General features: G+C 56.5%; 1 protein-coding gene across 13 annotated transcripts in view; it reads right to left on the bottom strand.

Moving 5' to 3' along the window:
• PEMT (phosphatidylethanolamine N-methyltransferase) overlaps positions 1–18,920 on the bottom strand; it is a 37,931-nt gene that overhangs the window by 697 nt on the left and 18,314 nt on the right. For all 13 annotated transcript variants that reach the window (XM_068977362.1, XM_068977365.1, XM_068977369.1 and 10 more), the window contains 3 exons: positions 7,849–7,964; positions 3,882–4,027; positions 2,422–2,533 (listed from right to left, as the gene is read on the bottom strand). In XM_068977362.1, the coding sequence (XP_068833463.1) occupies positions 2,422–2,533; positions 3,882–4,027; positions 7,849–7,964 (374 nt within the window). The remainder of the gene's footprint in view (positions 1–2,421; positions 2,534–3,881; positions 4,028–7,848; positions 7,965–18,920) is intronic.

Below are 18,920 nucleotides of genomic sequence, written 5' to 3'. Positions count from 1 at the left end.
CTCAAGCCTCCAGCTGCAGCTGGAGACTCAGGACAGAGTGGAGGGAGAACACAGGGAGAGATGAACGACTGGCCTCCCCGAATCACCCGAGCGGTCGGTGTGTTTTTTTTCCGCACAGGAGGTCGTGGGGCCTCTGCCCACAAGAAGGCCTGTTCTCAGGCTGTTTTCTAGAAATGGGGCCAGGGCACCCAAAGCCAGGTGGAGTGTCCAGTGAGCCCCTGCACGGGCTCTCTGCTGGTGACCACTGCTGGGGCTATGCCCCCACATCCAGACAGTTGAGGAGGAGACGAGAGGAGCCCCTGGAGAGCCCAGGAGCTGGAGGGGAGCATGAGGCCCAGGCTGGGGGGCTCAAGGCAGCCATATGGGTACCCCCCCAGGGACCCTCTGCCTGCCCACCCCCACTCCCCAGAACCTCACACTGTCTCTCCAGGGGCTTCAGGGACAGTGAAGGCCAAGTGCCCCCTATGACACCCCCACCTTCCATTCTGTGGACTCCATTCAAATCGACCTTGAGGGTGAGCTGGGCCACCTGGTCCTCGGCACTGCCACGAGGACATGCCAAGGGCACAGATGCTTTGGGGCTGAAACGAGATCTGCCCTCCTGAGCCCCTGCTCACGGCCCTGGTGCTGCTTCCTGGAGTGGGCAGAGCCTCCTCCCACCCCACCCCCAACCCGCCAGGGGACCTCAGGGCCAGGGCTCTGTGGCCACAGCATCCCTAAGGTGGCCAGCCCCAGCCTGGGAAGCCGGTCCCTTGTCAGCCGGGCACAGACCCTGAACGGGAGCCAAATGCCCTTCTCTGTTCTGTCTGTGTGAACTTTCCCACCTTGAAAGCACTGTCACTGAACAACCGTGTGCAAGTGATCATCCCACACTGCAGATGAGGAAACTGAGGCTCACAGGGACCCATGTGTCAGAGCCCAGAGCCTGGAGTGGGGTTGGGGGGGGGGTCCCAGGGACCCAGCTGTGCACCTTGAGGAGGGGTGTCTCACTCAGGCTGACGAGCTGGTGCCCCAGGAATCCCAGCGCCTTGGACCTTCTGGGGCTTCCACACACCTGGTTGCTTGGGCCAACGGAAGCTCTGTCTGTGGGGCCCCAGGTTGGGGACAGATGGGCTGGGAAGGCCTGGGAGCAGCCCTGCTGGGTCAGCGTCTGGCAGCCCTGGGTAATGGAGTATGTCTAATGGGCTCTCAGAGGAAGGGCTCCCTCCCCTGTACAACTGAGGCCCCTCCTCATCACCACATGGCTGGTGCCCTCCTGAGGGGCCTGTGGGAGCCTGGGCCCCTAGGGTTCCTCATGTGTTCTTGAGAGCCTTGGCCTAACAGCCCTGTAGAGGGGGCAACCTCTCACTCCCGGAGACAGAGAAGACCCACTCTGTGATTTTGCCTTGGGAGGCCCCGTCTAAGCACAGAGGAAGAACCTGTGTGTGTGTGCATATTGTGGGAGGTCAGGGAGGACTTCCTGGAGGAGGGGACACCTCAAGTTAGGTTTGGAAAGATTGACTGGGAGTGAAAGTGAGAGGAAAGGTGGGTGTGCTGGCAGGGAAGTTTGCAGAAGAACCTCTGTGGGGTTCGCCCTGCCAGTCTCAGGTAGGAGACACTATGGGGAGTGGGTAAGCCTGTGGGGGCAGCATGCCTCCCTGGATCCCACTGCCCCAGTCCAAGAGAGAGAGGCCAGGCTGAAGGCAGGTGGGTGGGGGGCTTCCTGGTCTGAAGTGGGCACAGGCAGGGGGTCCCAGCAGACCCACAAGTGCCCCTCCAGCTCCTTGTCACTCAAAGCCCAGAGCCTGGATCCCATGTACCCCCCAACCCCTGAAGGTGGGGCTGGTGGGGGAGCATCCACTCCAGATGGTCCACCATCGAAGTTTGTTCCTTTAGGTCCTATCGTCCTTCTGGACTCTGGGGGCACCTGTGACCTTCCTGGAAAGTTGCTTTCTAGCATTCAGTAAAAGCAGAATTCTTTCTACAAAGAAAACCTTTCTATGGAAGAAATCCTAATCCAGAAAATGGACAGACAGGAGATGCCTTCGGGGTCATGTGTGCCAGGCTCCTGGACTGTGGGTTGCTGGCCGGAGGAGCCCCAGTCAGTGGGGCGTGGATCCTGCAGGCTGGCTGCGGGCAGGAGGCCTCCCTGCCACTGGGTTGGCAGCCTATGGTCCCTAGGCCAAGGTCCCCCCCCCAATTAAATCTGTAATTGTTTAAGAAAATCAAAAGAATATTTTGTGACTTGTGAAAATGACGTGAAATTCAAATTTTGCAACCACGGCCACTCCGTCACCTGCTGCCCAGAAGCCTCCTGCTCTTTTAAGAGGAAGTCTGCCGACCTTGTTCTAGGATGTTCTCTGCTCCCACCAGTGAGGAACTCCCCAGGAAAGGAGCCCTGACCAGTGCCCTGGGCTCCATGGGGCACGAGGGCTGACTCACACGATGGCCCAGCCCAGGTAGATGGCTGTGCTGCCCCAGTACATGGGGTTGTCCAGGACGCTGAAGGGGAACATGGTCACTCTGGCCTCCTTGAGGATCCCGAAGTAGTCGCCTGCAAACAGGGCGGGCAGGAAGGAGGGTCACAGCCTGGCTGCCCCATCCAGCGGGAGGTGTGCAGGCATTGGGGGTCCCCAGGGGCTGCGTCCCCACCTGCTCTTGCCTCTGTGCCTTTGCATGTTCTGTCCCCTCTGCTTGGGGACTTTCCCCACCCTCTGGACACCTCTCCTCCTTTGCCATCTCCTAGGCTCGTGGCACTTCCTCTCAACCTTCCCCTCACCTGCCCCCCACCATCTAAAGCATGCCTACCCCTACTCATTATCTCTGCTCCACCTCCCCCTCCCCCCTCGGCTGGGCCACCCCCACCTGGGCCACCAGCCTGAAGATCAGTTCTCCCCCTGCAGCCAGCCCAGAGCTTCCCAGGGGAGGATGTGGTGGTCCGAGAGGCAGGGGACACAGACCCAGTGTCCAGCGCAGTCTAGCCTGGCCCAGGCATAGCCCACAGGGAGCAGCGCTGCTCACTAGGGCCCCCTGGTTTGTCCCTTGCGCTCCAGGCACAGGTGGGCCTGGAGGAGTAGCAGCTGCATCACCATCACCACTGTCTGGGGACAGAGGGCTCGCGGCCGGGGAGCCTTTCTTTCCGGTGGCACAGAAGTCTGCTTCAGGGTGGGGTGGCTCATGGCGGGGGGGCGGGGACTCGGCCACTCTGACCTACATTCCTGAGCCTGAGGGCCCCATGTTCCAGGCCGTTTCTACTGGGGCCCCCCAGGTGGCTTCCAGGCCCCTCCCCCTCCCTCCTCCAGACCCTGGCTGCCCTTTCCCCCGCCCCTGCTGTGGGGCTGCTAACCCCTGGTCTCCTGAGGTTGGCTACAGCACCACCCCTCCCTCCCCTGGCTCCCTCCCTCACCCCACCCCTGTGAGGCTCACGCAATGATCTCCATCTGCTCCTTGGCCCCCAGAGGACCTCCCCTGTGGGACCCTCCTCCTGGGAGGATGCCCCAGTCCCCTGCATGGCCCTCAGGGACTCAAGGGACGTGATCCCTGGCTGGCCTTCTGCTCTGGCCCGACTGCCCCTCCGCACATCAGCCGCCCTGCTCCCGCCCCCTAGAGTCCCAGACTGGGAGTTGGTGTCTGTAGGACGGTCAGCCCTGCCAGCACTAGGCTCTCAGCCCCAAAGCTCCGGAGCCACGGGCAAGCAGAGGGGCCAGCGCCCCCACCTGTCACCAGCCCAAGACCTGCACCAGCCCCGATCAGACCTGAACACAGTGACAGAAGCCCGTCCCGTCCTGGAGGCCATGCAGCTGGCTGGGGCTTGAAAGTCTGGCCCCCCATGCTGAGCAGGGCAGGCTGAGGCCTGGAGTTGGGGGGAGCAGGGCCCCGGCCCCCCGCACTCAGGGTCTTACCTAGGAAGGTCCCGGTGAAGCCCAGCGCTAGGAAACTGGAAAGGACGAACACGCCGCCCACTCCCAGGAGCGCCAGGCCCACGTGGTAGGCGGCAGGGTTGTCCAAGCTCTGCATCCGGGGCTGGCTCAGCATGGCCTGTGTGAAGCTGCAGGCAGGGCGGGGAGGTCACCGCCACACAGAGGGGCCACCCACCCTGCCCCCAGGCCCCCAGAGTAGCCTGTCCAGGGGTCTCAGGCGAGTCCTGAGGGTGAGTCAAGTGGCCTGCTGAGGGGCCACCACAGAAGAAGTGACTGGAATATGGGGCTGGTGCCTGCTTCCAGAGAAGCCAGAATTCCTGACTTGTGACAGTGGTTTTTAGAAACAGATTATGAATGACAACATTTTATTTTTTTTTATTTTTTTTTAAAGGCTTAAAATGTATTTTAATAAGTTCATGTTGCATTATTTCATTTCTCAGAAAAACTTCAAAGGTATTAGGGACAAATCAAACATGGTACACCAATAAAAAATGCACAGCATAACTACCTAAGATAGGCAAAGCTAAGAGCTACCGTCTGACATTCAGCATACAGCAACCCTGTTCTCAAGATTGTACTAGGCCTATCAAAGCTGTGAATGGCAACATCACAGACACAAAAGGGCCATTTCTGGGTTGTCCTTACCCAAGAAAAAGATGGAGGCAAGTTTAACACAAGATTTTTTAAAGATACACTAAATGAAAATCTCTAAGAGAAAATGTCTTCCTTGGGACATGAAAGGGTAATATATGGGACATAACAGAACCGTATGTATGTTGTCTGTGACCTCTGTGGACATGTGCCTGAATTCCCACCTGGGAGTGATTGGAACAGTGAGGCCAAGGTCATTGGGGGATGTTTGCTTTTTGTGGTATATGTGGCAGGATCTCTGGGGTAAGACAGTGCACTAAGTCATGTCCAACTCTTATGACCCCATGGACTGTAGCCTGCCAGGCTCCTCTGTCTACAGGATTCTCCAGGCAAGAATACTGGAGTGGGTTGCCATTTCCTTCTCCAGAATGACAACATTTTAGACTCTGCAGGACAGCAAGGTTTTCAGTCTGAGGGTGACTAGCGCTGCAGAGGGAAGGAGACTCTGGACTCATGCCTCCACCCAACTCGCCCTCCGTCATGAGCACGCCCACCCGCCCTGCGTCCTCCCTTCCTCCCTCTCTCTCTTTCCTTCTTTTGGACACACCCCACAGCTTGTGGGATCTTCGTTCCCTGACCAGGATTGAACTCGCGCCCTCGGCAGTGGACGCAGGAGTGCTAACCACTGGACAACCCTGCCAGGCTCTTTCTAGCAGAGCAAGTTCCATCTCCATTTGTCCACTCCATTAGCCGGATGTCGTCAAACTCCTTCAGTTCAGTTCAGTTGCTCAGTCATATCTGACTCTTTGTGACCCCATGAATCGCAGCATGCCAGGCCTCCCTGTCCATCACCAACTCCCAGAGTTCACTCAGACTCACGTCCATTGAGTCAGTGATGCCATCCAGCCATCTCATCCTCTGTCATCCCCTTCTCCTCCTGCCCCCAATCCCTCCCAGCATCAGAGTCTTTTCCAATGAGTCAACTCTTCGCATGAGGTGGCCAAAGTACTGGAGTTTCAGCTTTAGCATCATTCCTTCCAAAGAAATCCCAGGGCTGATCTCCTTCAGAATGGACTGGTTGGATCTCCTTGCTGCCCAAGGGACTCTGAAGAGTCTTCTCCAACACCACAGTTCAAGCGTCAATTCTTTGGCACTAAGCTTTCTTCACAGTCCAACTCTCACATCCATACATGACCACTGGAAAAACCATAGCCTTGACTAGACCAACCTTTGTTGGCAAAGTAATGTCTCTGTTTTTGAATATGCTATCTAGGTTGGTCATAACTTTCCTTCCAAGGAGTAAGCGTCTTTTAATTTCATGGCTGCAGTCACCATCGGCAGTGATTTTGGAGCCCCCAAAAATAAAGTCTGACACTGTTTCCACTGTTTCCCCATCTATTTCCCATGAAGTGATGGGACAAACTCTTTAGGTTGAGCTAAAGCCCGCCTCCCTATAACTCTCTCCTCAGACTACGGTCAGCTCTTGGAGAACAGAGGCTTCTCCCCTGAGCACCTCCCTGGCGCCAGTCCACGCCAGGCAGAAGGGGTCATAGTCTGTGTTCATCAACCAGGAAAAGCAGCCCCCTTCCCCAAAGTGAAGAAAGGGGAACAGGGAGGCAGGAGAAGCATCTGTTTGAACAGCAAACAGGACACCACGGGCAGAGGCCTGCACAGTGACCTGTCAAACAGCGGCACATGTGTCAGGGCACAGCTGGCCCCTGGTCACACTGCCCACACCCCCTGCTCTCCACCCACCTCTCCTGCTGCTGGGCTCAGGGTCACCCCGCAGCTCCAGGCTGAGCTGCTGGGATTGGCTCAGAGCCACACACCCCATGTGGTGCCCGGTGGCCGCGCCCATGCCCCACCCCTGCACCCTCCCTGGCCTCTGATAAACCCGCAGACCTGAGAGCTGGCAGCTTGGGCCACAGCTCAGCCCCCTCCCACCTCTCCACCTCTCCTGTCTGTAGAGCAAGTGGGCTGGACACAGCCCTGTGAGCTGACTGATGGACACCACTCCCAGGGAAAGGTCCTAAATGTCACAAAACTATACCTCAGGGTGGCTGAAATGGTCAATTTTAGTAACGTGTCTTTTACGACATACACCCACACCCAGGCACAGGAAACCCACCTGCAGGAACCACATAAAGCAACAGGTGAAGGATGCTGGGGAGCAGCGGTGGGGCAGGACTCCCACAAGCCCTGCCCCTGAACCCCAGCCAGACTTGCCAGCAGGGGGCAAACAGGAGGAGGACCATAGAGGGGAGAAGGGAAAACAGGCCTGCTTGCGGTGGAGGGGTCCTTTCTCTGCCCCCAAATTCCCTGGGTGGTTAGTTCGTCTGGGGGGACAGCCGTAGCCAAAAGGTTGACAGTGACGCAGGGAGAGGGGCTGGGCCTGGGTCTCTCCTCTGCCAGGCCCTCTCAAGGGCCCAGGACACGACACGTCCTGCCAGCGCCAGCCTTGTGGTAGGATGGGAGGGATAGCAGCTTGTCTATAGACCTGCCTCTGCTGGCCTCTGCAGGCCAATGGGGGTTCAAGTCGGGGCCACATGGAGGACCCCGTCAGCCCTCCAGACAGACAGGCTATCACCTTGCCCTCTGCCCCTCTACTCCCCCCATGCCCACCTGGCCGCCCACCTTGGTGCAGCCCACCTGCAGGGTAGGATGGACCACCCAGCTCCACCCCATAGGAACAGTGGCGGGGCTGGGCCTGGGGTCTTGGGTTCTTTCCCCCTACATGATGGACTCAGGAGGCCAAGAATACACAAGAAGTAGAAACAGCACATTGTTGAAGGGAAACAGGCAGCAGGTCCCGTCTCCTGAGATGCGATGTTTCAGGAGCTTTAAATGCCCCCGTGGTGACAGCCAGCGAGAAGGGGCCATAGGGGATGCTCTGCGCTCACTCATTCATTCATTCACTCGCTCACCCGTTCAAACGGGCCAGAGTGCCTGCAAAGGCTCCTGCACTGGGCTGCCCACCAGGTGGGGCTGTTTGGGTCTACCCCCCCATACCCCTCCATAAGCTGAGTTTTCAGAGTAACTGGGGGAGGAAGGAGGTGTGCAGCAGCCAACCCCATTGTGGAGGAGTCCACCGAGCTGGCCTAGCTGCCCTGCCCCCCACCCAGGTCACTGCTCGCTGTGTGGGGCCACCTCTCCAGGTGGAGCCCAAGTGGGGGTTTCCCTGAGCCAGCAGAGCCAGTGCGTGAGATGGGCTCAGAGCAGCCCCGGCCTAGTCCCCCCCTCCCCCCGCCCCACCCGGCCCCTTGCGCAGGCTCCAGGGGCCTCCCACCTCTTCCCTGGTGGGGGTGGGGCGGGGCCTGGAGTGGGGTAGGGGGTAGCGGGGGAGGGGAGGGGTCCTTACCAGTGGGAGCGCAGGACGTTCAAGAGCAGGATGGCCCCACCCAGGGTGTAACAGGCCAGGCGGGGGGACCCGAAGGCCTTGCTCAGCTTTCGGGTCTTGTGTTCCCATCTCGCAACCTACGTGCAGAGAGAGCAGTTGAGACCCAAGGGGCCCTTGTTGGGGGGGTGGAGTGGGGGGGTCACATGGTGGAGGGGTCATGCAGGGGCGGGGTATGGGGAGGGGTCTCGGCCCACCTCCACGGTGGCGTGGGGACGACCTGTGCAAACAGAACACAAAGTCATTCTGGAAGTGGCTGAACACTGAAGCAGGAGGAGGCCAGGAGACTCGGGGGCAGCTGAGCCCCTCGGCCCTGAGCAGCTCGGTTCCCCCACCCAGGGTCCGGAAAACATTCGGAATCACACACGCCATGCCATGGACGTGGGGTCTGGGACCGTGGAGGGGAGGGAGTCTGGGAGGAGCCCAGCGCCACCCCTTCCCACTGGACACGCCCACTGTCCCAGACCCTTGACTCTACACTCCCGGAGCTTTCACTTTTTAGCCACAGAAGCCTTTTATTTTTCCAAACTCGTCAGGCCCAGACTCTCTCCCTTCTGCAGCTAATGGTGGAGCAAAGTGGGAGGGGGCTCCCCAGGGGCCCTCCTGCCTCTACTGTCCCCAATCCCCTTGCTTGTTGCTCTGGCATGAAAACCAGCTGGCTGACTCACTCTCAGTTGGGAGGGCATCTGGAAGGTCAGTTTTCAGGACAGGAACCTGCACATGGTTCCTTCTGGGGGCCTGGGGGACCATCCCCCTCCAGAGTAGCTGGACCAAGGTGGGGTCCACTGAGGGGTGACGAGAGGTCCTCGTAGGGTAAAGTGTCCTCGGCCAGAGGAAGCAGCCTGTGTTCACACATGGACCCCAGGCTCAAGCTACAAGGATGGATAGGACTTCCACACTGTTCCAAGAACCCAGGGATGTCAAGATTCCAACAGTAAAAATCACACCAACATCAACTCAGCACCTGACAATTTTAAGTGTTTTCACCTGAGCTCACTTAACACTCAAAACCAGCCTGGGGTGGGTGGGGTGAGATCCATTTATATGTGGGGAAGCCAGGGCTCCTCAGGAGTGACCAGAAGGGCCACCCAGCCGTAAGAGGAGAATCTGAGTGGCTCCTCAGCTCCTAGCCTAGTACCCTTTCTGTCTGAGGGGCTCAGCTGTTCTTCAAAAATGCTATCTTTGGCACAAAACCTTGTTTCTGGTGTGGTATGTCAAGATGCAGATTTAAAGGCCATTAATTTTTTTTTCCTGTTGATGAGGTAATGCTTTCAAAATCAGCCATGGAGTCATGTCCTCACCCCTCCTGCAGGCCAGTGGGAGGACCACAGACCCAGGCCGCCACTTTTCCCCCACACTCGGGGACCACCAGGTGCGGTGGGACCAAGCGTGTTCCTTGCTCTGCTTCTCAGAGCTGCCCCCCCCGCCACTGAATGGGACCCTTGGACAGAGTGGGGTGCATTATCACAAAGATGTAATCACCCAAAGCCAGACACCCTACTAGACAAGTGACTCACTCCTCCCCGAGTAGATGACATAGAGGAAAGTGAGGGGCTCAGGAGTCACGTCCACCAAGTGCAATGCCCACCAAGTGCAACGTGCAGACCTCATTTGGATCCTGATGCATACACACCAACTGGAACAAGACAGTTTTGACACAATCGAGAAAAACTGAACACACACTGAGTATTGAGTGACATTTATTACTGCTGTCCTTTCTACTTCTAGCCAAGAAGGATGGCATTTACCCACTCGCCTGAAACACACACACACACAAAACAAATATATAAGGGCTTTCCAAACACTGGACATGAAGGAGTGAAGGATACTGATTTAAGCCTCACCCCATTAATAAAAACATAAAATGCTTATGGCCAAACATCTCAATTAAAAGGCAGAGATTGTCAGACTGGATAAAAAGTAATCCAATTACATGCTGGCTACACGAAATACACTTTATTTATAAAGATTCAAACCAGCTAACCACAACAGGCTGGCACAACAGTCACTCTACTAACACTGGAGGAAAGGAGGCTGAGTGGTTTTATAAATTTTAGACAAAGTAGATTTCAGAGCAAACATTATTACCAAGATAGAGAAGATTGTTTCACAATTAACCAAGAAGACATAACATCCTAAACATTCGTGCACTTGATGCCAGACCTTACAGTCCATGAAGTAAAACCGATAAATCTGCAAAACAGAAATAGTTACTTCAATACCCCTCTCTCAGTACTGATAAAACAGGTAAGGATAAAGATTTGAATACTGTCAACCAACTCGGTATACCGACGTTTATAAAAGACCTCACTCAACAACAACAAGTGTGCATAGGACGTTTACCAAGATAGACCACATTCCGGGAAGTAAAATAAGTCACGGTTAGAGTTCCACATCACACAACATGTGTTTTCTGACCACAATGGAGTTAATCAGAAATTAATAACAGAAAAAGCTCTCTGAAAAAATCCCCAAACATCTGGAAACCAAGTAACACATTTCCCAAAAAACCAACTCCTGGGGGAAAGGAGAAATGGAAAAGGAAACAAGAAGGATTTTGAATTGAGTGAAAATGAAAGCACAACATACCAACGTCTGTGGGATGCTGCGGCTTGGGAGGGTTTATGGCACTGAACACCCACAGGAGAGAGAAGGAAGGTCCCAGTCACTGGTCTCAGCTCCCACAAGAAACTAGAGAAAGGAGAGAAAATGAAACCCATGTAAGTAGGAGAAAGTGTGGAGTGGAAATCGATGATAGAAAATAGAAAAACACTAGAGAAAAATCAATGAAACCAAGCGCTGTTTCTCTAAAACCTCTACTCAGACTGAGCAAGAAAAAAAAGACACAGATTCTCAACATCAAGACTAGAGTCTACAGACATTAAAAGGGCAAAAAAGGATACATGAAAAACTTTACACTGGTAAATTTGACTAAAGCTTGTGCAGGAAATGAAGCAGAGGGTTCAACCAGCATACACTACGTCCATCCACGTATTTTGACATAGAGTCAAAAATCTTCACAAAAGAAAGTTCCAGGTCCAGAGGGCTTCACTGGTGAATCCTACCAAACATTTAAGGAAGAAATAATCCCAATTATGTACAAACTGTTCCCAAAAATTGAAAAGGAAGGAACACTCCCCAAATCACTCCATGAAGCCAGCATTACCAGATACCAAAACATCACAAAAAAACTAGAGAAAAAGACCCTTCCCGAACAAAACGCAAAAATTCTAGACAAAACATTAACGAATCAGCCAATGGAATCCACAATATACTAAAAGGATAATACATCACACAACCAAGTGAGGTTTATACCAGGAGTGAAAAGTTGGTTTAACATTTGAAAACCAATCAGTGTAACTCACCATATAAACAAACTACGTAAGAAGAATACACTATGATCACCTTAAGAGACGCAAAAGAACATTTGACAAAAATCCAACATACCTTCCTGACAGAAAGTCAGCGCGGGAGGTGTGATAGGGGACACCCTTGTCCGAACGCAAGGCACCTGTGAAAACCCAGCCGCTGACATCACCCCAGATGCTCCCATAGACCAGGAAGACCTCATGTCCACTGAAACACGTACGACCCACAACCACCTACACAAACTGATGAAATTGACAGACAGTGCAGGGTATGCACCCCGAAAACTGAAGCTTTGCTAAGAACTTGAGAAAAGACCTCAATAAACGAAGAGGGACTTCCCTGGCGGCCCAGTGGTTAAGATTTCTCCTTTCAAAGCAAGGGATGTGGGTTTGATCCCCGGTCAGGGAGCTAAGATCACACAAGCCTCAAGACCAAAAAAACAATACATAAAACAGAAGCGATTCTGTAACAAATTCAATAAAGAGTCTATAAAAGGTCCACATCAAAAAAAATCTTAAAAAAAATAGAGGGTCCGTGGGTCTGGAAGCTTAACATTAGTAAGAAGTCTATTCTCCTTGACTGGTCTATAGATTCAACTTACCCCAATCAAAATCCTAACAGGCTTTTTGCTGCAGATTGACAGACTGGTTCTAAAATTCTCACAGAAATGCAAAGCACTCAGAATAGCCAAAACAAATGAAAAAGAAGAACAGAGGTGGGCCAACTCGGCAGATTTTGAGCCATGTTATAAAGCGACTGGGATCAGGACTGTGGTGTTGGTGCAAAGGCAGACACACGGACCATCGGAACAGACAGGGAGTCCTGAAGTAGGACCACGTGTGTTGGGTTAACTGATGTGTGACCACGTGCGAGGGCGATTAGTTCAGAGGGCAGAGGGTAACGGTGCTGGATGTCACACACAGAACCCGTAACTCAGACCACGTACACAAATGAACACAAGCAGGTTAAAAGTCTGAATATGAAACCTGAAACTACAAAACTTCTAGAGGAAAACATACTAGAAAATTCGTAGTCTGAGTTATGTAGCGACGTCTTAGACACACAGGACTTGCAGAGGAGATGTGATGAACGAACTTGAGGGAGGGGCCGGGGCTGCTATCATGCTACCCTGGGGCAGTGAGCTGCCCTCCACCTCCCACTGCAAGGTCCGGGGTGGGGTGGTCTGGAGGCTCTCAACTGGCAAATTCTCAGAGGACGGCTCGGCTGTGAGGCCCCAACGGCAGCCCACCCTGTCTGACCCACCCTCCCTGGACCCACGACGGGGCCAGTGCTGGAGACACCCCACCTATGCCCACCTGGAGGCAGCAGGTAAGACCCCCAGCACCCCCACAAGAAAGCTAGTCACATCCTCAGTAGGCCATGTGGTGGCTGCATGGCCCAAGAGCCCCAGGCCCAGCAGGGCCGCGCATCCCAACGACAGGGTCTTTGCTAAAGCAACCCAAAATCCTAACAGGCTTTTGGTGCAAATTGACAGAGTGGTTCTAAAATTCTCTTTGCCTGTTTTTAAGTTTTACATAATCAATACACTAAACAGGGAGACTTCTTACTGAGAGGGGTCCTCGGGGATTCACCTAAATGAGCAGGTTTTCCTCCTGCACTTACAGTGTTTGAATGACACAGCATTTTAGGATCTCTTTAAAATTTTAAATGAAACAAGGCCCACCGGTATGAAGCCACTGGGAAAACAGCCAAGGGGCAAGTGGCTCTTCAACTATTAACCAAACAGAGCAAAACCCAAGCTTCCTTCTCTGATCAATATTTACATGGACTTCAGCCCCCGGCAAGGAAATTTCGCCGTATTGGTGACAGCTGGGTGGCTGTGTGGGTATGTGGGTTCAATAAGCAGCTGGCTGGGCCTCCCTCGGCATCGGCGGGCTGGGTGGGACACACCACCGACACCATCACTAACATCAACGTCAGTGTCAGCCCAGCACGAGCACCTCCGTCTAGGAGGCTTCTTTCTTTTTTTTCTGAGATAAGAGTAGTTTATTTTAGAAGAAGACACTCTTTCAGGGCAGATTTAGAGGTAAAGTAAAATTCACTGAGGCAGAGGACACTTCCATTGCACTGGGAAATTCCCCTCAACCTACCCCCGCCCCTGCCCACCAGCCTCTGCTCTGGTTTCTGCCCTGTCCAGCCTTCTCCAGCGCCTGTCCACATGGAAGTCCGCCTTTTGCAGCCGCCCTCCCTCAGCCACCAGATCATTCAGGGTGCTGTGCGTGGATGGACCTCAGCTGGCTCCACAGCCCCGGCCGGGGCCCTACAGCACACATGGCTGCGGGGCTGGAGGAAAGCCAGGCTTCAGTGGCCTGGGGGCCTGTGCCCACCACCCACCCCTTGCTGTGCAACCCCAGGGGGGTGGGCAGGAGACCCTCGGGGGGTACTTCCCATAGTCCACAGCCCGAGGCTCAGAGCAGGTGGGGGCAGGACTCCTGCCGACAGACAGCGAGGAACCGAGGTGTGGGGCACGAAGATCCCCTCCCGAGACTGGAGAGCAACACAGAAAGGAAAGGGGTGAGGGGTCCAGGGCAGAGGCGGCCAGTGGGGCCACAGGCAGGGTACAGGAGGGTTCTGGGGAGGGTGCAGGGAAGGGGAGAGAAGGCCCCAGAGATCAACAGCTATGTGTCCATGTTCCAGGGGAGACCTCAGCGTTCAGAGATAGGAGTGACAGAGCGGGGCTGTGCCCAGGTCTACAGAGAGGCCTGCTTGTGAGCCCCCTGCCCAGAGAGGATGGGCCTGTGCCCAGTGCTGCCTACGAGAAGGTGCTATGGGGCTAGCGAAGCCCCCCAGGGACTATCAGAACATCAGTGCTGAGCCCGAGGGTGCAGCTAATCCTCTTATCCCCCGGGGCCAGCGCTGCACTGAGCAAAGTGCTTTGCCTAATTGTGTTTCTCACAGTTAATCCAGGAGAGAGGCAGGTCTCCATGGACTGAAGTGACACAGCCTGAGGAGGCCCGGCTCGCAGGGAGGCGGCCAGCTCAGGCCACCAAGGGCACTCACCCCGCCGGGGCCTTCATCCCGGCTCACTTCCAGGATGCACATGGCCAGGCGTCGGGCTGGGAGGCGCCTGTCTCTTGGCCACCACTGGCCTCCCTGAGTGAGCTGGCCAAGGCAGGGTCTCATGCTTGGTGGGACTGTCTTTCGAGGAAGAAAGGCAGGAGCATGGCCTGAACCTTTCAGCAAGGACGGCACCCCTTCTGGCACCGGGTGTGAGCGGGACGAGCCGGGCCTGGAACCCTCATTTTCCTGAGGTCATCGGGGGCACAGGTTGAGGCCTCCGGGCTGGCCTGGTGGTGCCATCCGTCGGGGATGCAGCCCCGTCTGGGGTTCCTGACGCCAGGAGGGCTTGGGGACAGGGTGCTGCTCCTCCTGACTGCCTCCCCTCTGAGGCTGGCCTCCCGCTGCCTCTAAGTGGGTTCATCAAACCCAGCGTGGTCCCCAGAACAGCAGGGTAGCCACCGAGTCAGAGTTTGAACTTCCACCAGATGCCTGGGGTTGTGGAGGAGCGTTGTGCTGTTCCAGGACAGGTGGGGGCCCAGAAGTCACTGACCACTGACTCAGCTCCTCCATAGCCAGCCCTGGGCCCCTTGGGGCACGCTCACCGCCCTGCTGACACTCGACTCCTTGGGTCCTAGCTGGTGTGTGAGCTCTCTCCACCCATGGGATGACCCCTGAAGGTTGCTGTCCTAGAAGCAGTCATGGCATCACATACCCCTGGGGCCGGCTGGAGGCAGACAGCAAAACCAAGCTCCTGCTTTCCTTGATGCCTGAGCTTGACCACACACGGCACTCTCCAGGGGACCCTAGCAGTGGTCAGGCACTTGTATTAACAAGCTCACAGATGGAGATCCCCCTTTGAGGGGTCCCAGCAATGCCTTCCCGGGAGAGGTCGGCACCTCTCACAGGACACAGCACCAGCTGTGAGCAGCACCAGCCAGGGACCATCTCAGTCCCTGCCACTGCCCGCCAGGAAAGCGCTTCAGTCTACACACACAGGAACAGTGGCACAGAGAGGTTGAGTGACCCACCAAAAGCCACACAGCTGGGAAGTGGGAAAGCCCACCCTTGAACCCAGAGCCTGTTTCTAACCACTAAGCCCCTGGGCCTCCTGGCTACCTCTTGCCCAGGCATCCCCCACCCCTGATTTGCTGGTTCTGAGCCCCACTTCCCAGGGGGCAGGCTGGCGGCCCATCAGCCTTCTCCCCTCAGACCAGGAATTTGCCCATGTGAAGCCAGGGACGGGGGAGGGGCGGGGACGCACCCCACTGCTCTGCAGAAGCCTTCAGTGTTTCCATCATGGGAGCTTGAAATGCTGGTGGGAGTGAGGACAGGCGCACTGGTGGCGGAGGTGACAACCCTGAGCTCCTTCCTGAGCCATCCTGGCCCCAGCCCTCAGCCTCACCAGGCGTTTCCCAGTCATGAGGGCCACGGCACCCCAGCTTCCTGAGGGCTGCTGGTCGCCGGGCCCCCAAACAGCCCCACCCTGCAGAGCTGAACTGGTCCTGGGTACTTCAGGCAGGCTGGCCATAGAGCCCAGCCACGTGGGTCAACCCCAGGCACCTCAACCCATGCAAGAGGCCTCAGGCCCCGTGTCCCTGACATCCATCTGCCCAGACACCATGGCTTCCTGCCCATTTCTGCCACCTGGAGGGGCTACCCCCGCCCTTTGCATGCTGTCGGCCATGACGGAGGCTCTCCTCGGGCAGCCTCTCCACCTCGTCCTGCAAACTGGGTCCCGGCCTCACTGTGTGCAGACTCCCCACCGCAGGGTCTGGACAGCCTCTCCTGTCCCCCGTCTCCAGGGTGAGCTGTGACTCAGCTACTCGTTCCAGAACACAGAACAAGCCCTGCTTTTGCTTCCAAACTTTGCTCACGATGTTCCCTCTCCTGATAATGAGGCCGTGCTGAGGCAGGAGACGTCCTCAGCTTTGGAGACGTGGGGACAGCAACTGTGCAAGGTGTCCTGGGACCTGGGTGACGCGGGCTGCTTTCTGTTCCAAGGATGTAAATTTTGCCAATTAAAAGCAATGTTCCTTCTGCCTCCCATCCTCAGGGGTCTCTACCCTGTCCCCTCCGTCCCTGGGCCCACATGCTGTACCTTGCTTCCCCCCGGGACATCTTCTGAACCTGAGTCTTTCCAGAGGCAACACCCCCCCAAGCAGCCTGGGAGCCACAAGGAGCCACTTCGGCCTCCCTGAGCCTCCTGGGCATCGTGTGTGTGGACATGGGCTGAATCCCCAACCCTCTAAGAGCTCACATCCGTGGCCGCCTCTGCGTGTGCAGGAGCCCAGTTGGAGCCACAAGGGGGACGGAGGGCAGTGACGGTGTCGGCAAGAGTGTGTCACTCAGCCCCGGCTTGGCAGGAGCCCACAGGGCTGGTGCCGCCCAGCAGCCTAGAACCCACCAACTCACTGAGCACTCATTCAAATGAGCTGGGGCCCTGGCAGGTACAGTGGGACTTTCTGAGCAGAAGCAGATGAAGCTGTACGCACATGGCCAGGCTGGGGACGGTGGGCGTGACAGACTGTGTCACACACAGTCTTGCTGGCCACCAGCCTCTGGCCGGGGACCAGCACAAAGATGCTGGGAACCAGGGGAGCCCAGGGAGGGGGACCCCACTGTTCACCCCAGGTGGGGTGGGAATCAACACCACCTTGGTCACCCCTGGGGTTCAGCTGTAACAGGTGAAGAGGGGCTGCCATCCCAGGGGAGGGCTGTAGCCTGTGGCTTATGACCCAGGGCCTCCACCAAGTCCCAGAGCTCCTGAAAACTGCCAGGCTCCGGTACTGACAGGTGCGCCCGGGCTCTCACAGCTGCTATAGCACCGAGCTGGGGTCATGCCCTCTGCCACATGCCTAGCCCGGCCCTGGCCACATGTTCTTTCTTCTCCTTTTAAAGGACAGGAACAAGGTGGCCGGCGGCTGGGCCTCTGCACAAGTCTACATGATCTCAGGGCTGAGCCTGGTAACCCCCTGAGGCTGGGGAGCCCGCGGTTCCTCAAAGGCCGGAGCTGAGCACCCCTCCTGCTGCACCTGCTGCCAGAGGGGCATGGCCTCCTTGGGGCAGAGACTCAGGACAGTTAATCCAGCACCCAGGGGCACCAGAGGGAAGTGTTTACAGAGGAGCCCAGGCCAGGGCAGGCTCCCAGCAGCTGCTGGGCACTGAGGCAACCAAGGGAGTGTGGTCTCTGCCCTCGGGGCCTCCAGTGTGGGCAGGCATGCCAAGGATGTGATCACCTTGGATGAGAACAGGTGCTGGGAGGAAGAATAATTTGGCATGGGGGGCAAGGCGAGGCCTCCCTGGCAGGTGACCCTCACTGGAGGCCTAAGGGCTGAAAAGGAGGTCAACACAGTGCAGAGAAAAGGGTCCTGCAGCAGGAGCAGGTAGCCTGCCATGCTCCGGGGCGCTGTCCTGCCCAGACCAGCAAGCCCCATCCAGCTGGCCAGGCCGTGTGTGGCCTCAGTGCAGGGTAGACAGAGTGGGCCGGGGTTCCGCTCTACACCTCGGACATGGTATTTGGCAGGTAAGGTGTCTTTATCAGGAAGAGCCAGAGGTGCTAGGAGGGCCAGGCAGTCTCAGCAACAAGGGACATCACACAACCAGAGGAGACAGCAGAGCAGAGGAGCCAGAGACAGAGGGAAATTCCTACCCCAGACGCAGCAGGTCAGAAGGGCAAACACGGGGGCCAAGAGGGGGAACCCATGGCGGCCAGGCCCATCGGCACCACTCCACCTCACTGGGACCACAGCTAATCAGGCTCTGCCATCCACAGACCAGACTTGGGAGCTGCCTGTGTCCAGTGGGGAGCAAGTACGAGGCCTGGAGCTTCGACGGGAGGGGGACCCATGGTGGAAGATTCAAGAGGCATTGAGAAGGACAAGGAGTCATCATGCCTGTGGCCCCCAGAGGCCCAGAGGCCCCACGGTCAGTGGGCAAAGGTGTGGACACAGGCCTCGAAGATGGGCAGGAGGCCCATCAGGCAGTGGATGTAGAGGTGGCACTGGCCACACATGTGCCCAATCTATGACGTGTCCAGAGGTCTCCCTGACCCGGCGCTGGGTCCAGCTCTGCAGTGACCGCAACCTAGCCTTTTACTCTGGACTCAAGTAAGTTTCTGTTAAAGTGGCAGAGACAGAATGGGGGTCCCCATGTCCAGCTACTGGCCCCCTCCCCACGAAGCTGTCGCCCCCCAGACCCCCTGCCCACTTGTTACAACTGCAGCTAAGAAAATCCACCCCTTCCTTGGGAAGAAGCTGTGTTTTCCCACTGGGCCTTAGCGCTGCGAGGCAGCACGTCCTGGTCACGGCCATGGACCGCCTGGGCCTGAGTCCTTCCAGAGGCTGTGGAGACACAGCAGCGGCTTCCCCCTCCCACGCCACCCCCCAGCAGAGAAGCACAGAGAGGCTTCATCCTGATGGAAACCCAATCCCCTTCACAGAGCTGTGTGACTGGGGACAGTCTCTCCTCGCTGGGTACAGCCTGGGTCAAAATACTGTGTTCTGGGCTAGCTAATCTTCCCCCTCCAGCAGGGCAGGAACATGCCTGGGACCTGGGCGGGGGGTAGTGATCACGGCTCTGTGTCCCCGAGGACACATGAGACAGAATACGGAACAGTGTGGTTCCCGCCGCAGCACGCTCTCTCCAGG

This window comes from Capricornis sumatraensis, chromosome 8 (assembly GCF_032405125.1).
Source record: "Capricornis sumatraensis isolate serow.1 chromosome 8, serow.2, whole genome shotgun sequence".
NCBI classification, from domain to species: domain Eukaryota; kingdom Metazoa; phylum Chordata; class Mammalia; order Artiodactyla; family Bovidae; genus Capricornis; species Capricornis sumatraensis.
The sequence above is the reverse complement of the archived record's forward strand: the minus strand, read 5'-3'. Positions and strand labels throughout refer to the sequence as shown.